The sequence below is a fragment of the Nematocida homosporus genome, assembly GCF_024244095.1.
Source record: "Nematocida homosporus strain JUm1504 chromosome Unknown 1358, whole genome shotgun sequence".
Classification (NCBI taxonomy): domain Eukaryota; kingdom Fungi; phylum Microsporidia; genus Nematocida; species Nematocida homosporus.
The window spans coordinates 1-1,136 of NW_026250538.1; the positions used below are offsets into that span (position 1 = coordinate 1).

The 1,136-nt window shown below is 34.2% G+C and overlaps 1 protein-coding gene across 1 annotated transcript; it reads right to left on the reverse strand.

Annotated features, from left to right (window-relative positions):
* Positions 1-762: 762 nt before the first annotated feature.
* On the reverse strand, positions 763-1,136 carry NEHOM01_2533 (uncharacterized protein; the record flags this gene model as incomplete). The annotated part of the gene is made up of 1 exon (XM_051491409.1): positions 763-1,136. A coding segment is annotated over one exon (374 nt), but the record flags the coding sequence as incomplete, so codon positions are not given.

Below are 1,136 nucleotides of genomic sequence, written 5' to 3' on the forward strand. Positions count from 1 at the left end.
GCTCGGCCAAGTCCATTTTCTTCTTTATTAAGCAGAACTGGGCCTTTAGTTGTCAGAATTACGTATATCGTCATCGTAAACTAAAAATCGGGACTATAAATATTTGAATCGACCTGATATCATTCCAGGCCAGTAAAGTATCTGGTTTATATTGTATGGGTGTTGTATGGGTATCTTGTGGGTGTTGTGTGAGTATTTAGTTAGTATTTAGTTGGTATTTAGTTGATATTTTGCAGGGAAAGGTCAGGCAGTGGAGATAAATTGAGCTTTATGTTTAAGATGAGGTGATGCCAAGCTGATATAAGTCTATGTTAAATTAATATTAACCCAATACTAACTTCAAGATAAGATAAGGTGAGTTTAAGATAAGTTTAAGATAAAATAAGGTAAGTTTAAGATAAGATAAAAAGATGTTTATATACTAACTCAAGTTCAGTCGTACCCAACATAATTCAAATCATAAATCCAATCACAATCACAATCCAAATCTAAATTCAAACTTAAACTAAACTTAACCCACTACTAATCAAACTAAACTAAATCCAAATATTAAGCTTTACTTAAACCACTACTAAACTCAAACTAATCCAAATCTAAACTCAAACTAAATCCAAATCTAAATCATAAACCAAACTAAACTAAATCTAAATCATAAACCAAACTAAACTAAATCTAAATCATAAACCAAACCAAACCAAACTCAATCTAAATCTAAACTCAATCTAAATCTTAAACTTTACTTAAACCCAACTTAATACTAACCTAGTTGAATAATGTACTGCTCCAAACTAAATCCTGCTGGTCTTTCCATATACCCAGCTTAGTCCTGCCTCGACTCTCTTCCTCCTCCACCCGATACTCCGCTTTAATCTCTAACCTCTGCAGAATCTCACTAACTGCAGCTACAACCAACCCAAGCACAGATCCGGTTTTAAATACTTCCATAGATAAACTAACTTTCGCATTTCTTATCTCTTTTTCCAGAATAGACCGTACTACTCCTTTCACCAGTCCCTCTTGGCCATCTTTCGTATCAATTTCAAGCACAATCTCTGGTCTTTCGCCAAAATCACTACCTAAAACTTCACATACCACCGCCCAACTAATATCTAAGCCCTCTGATCGCAATAATAACC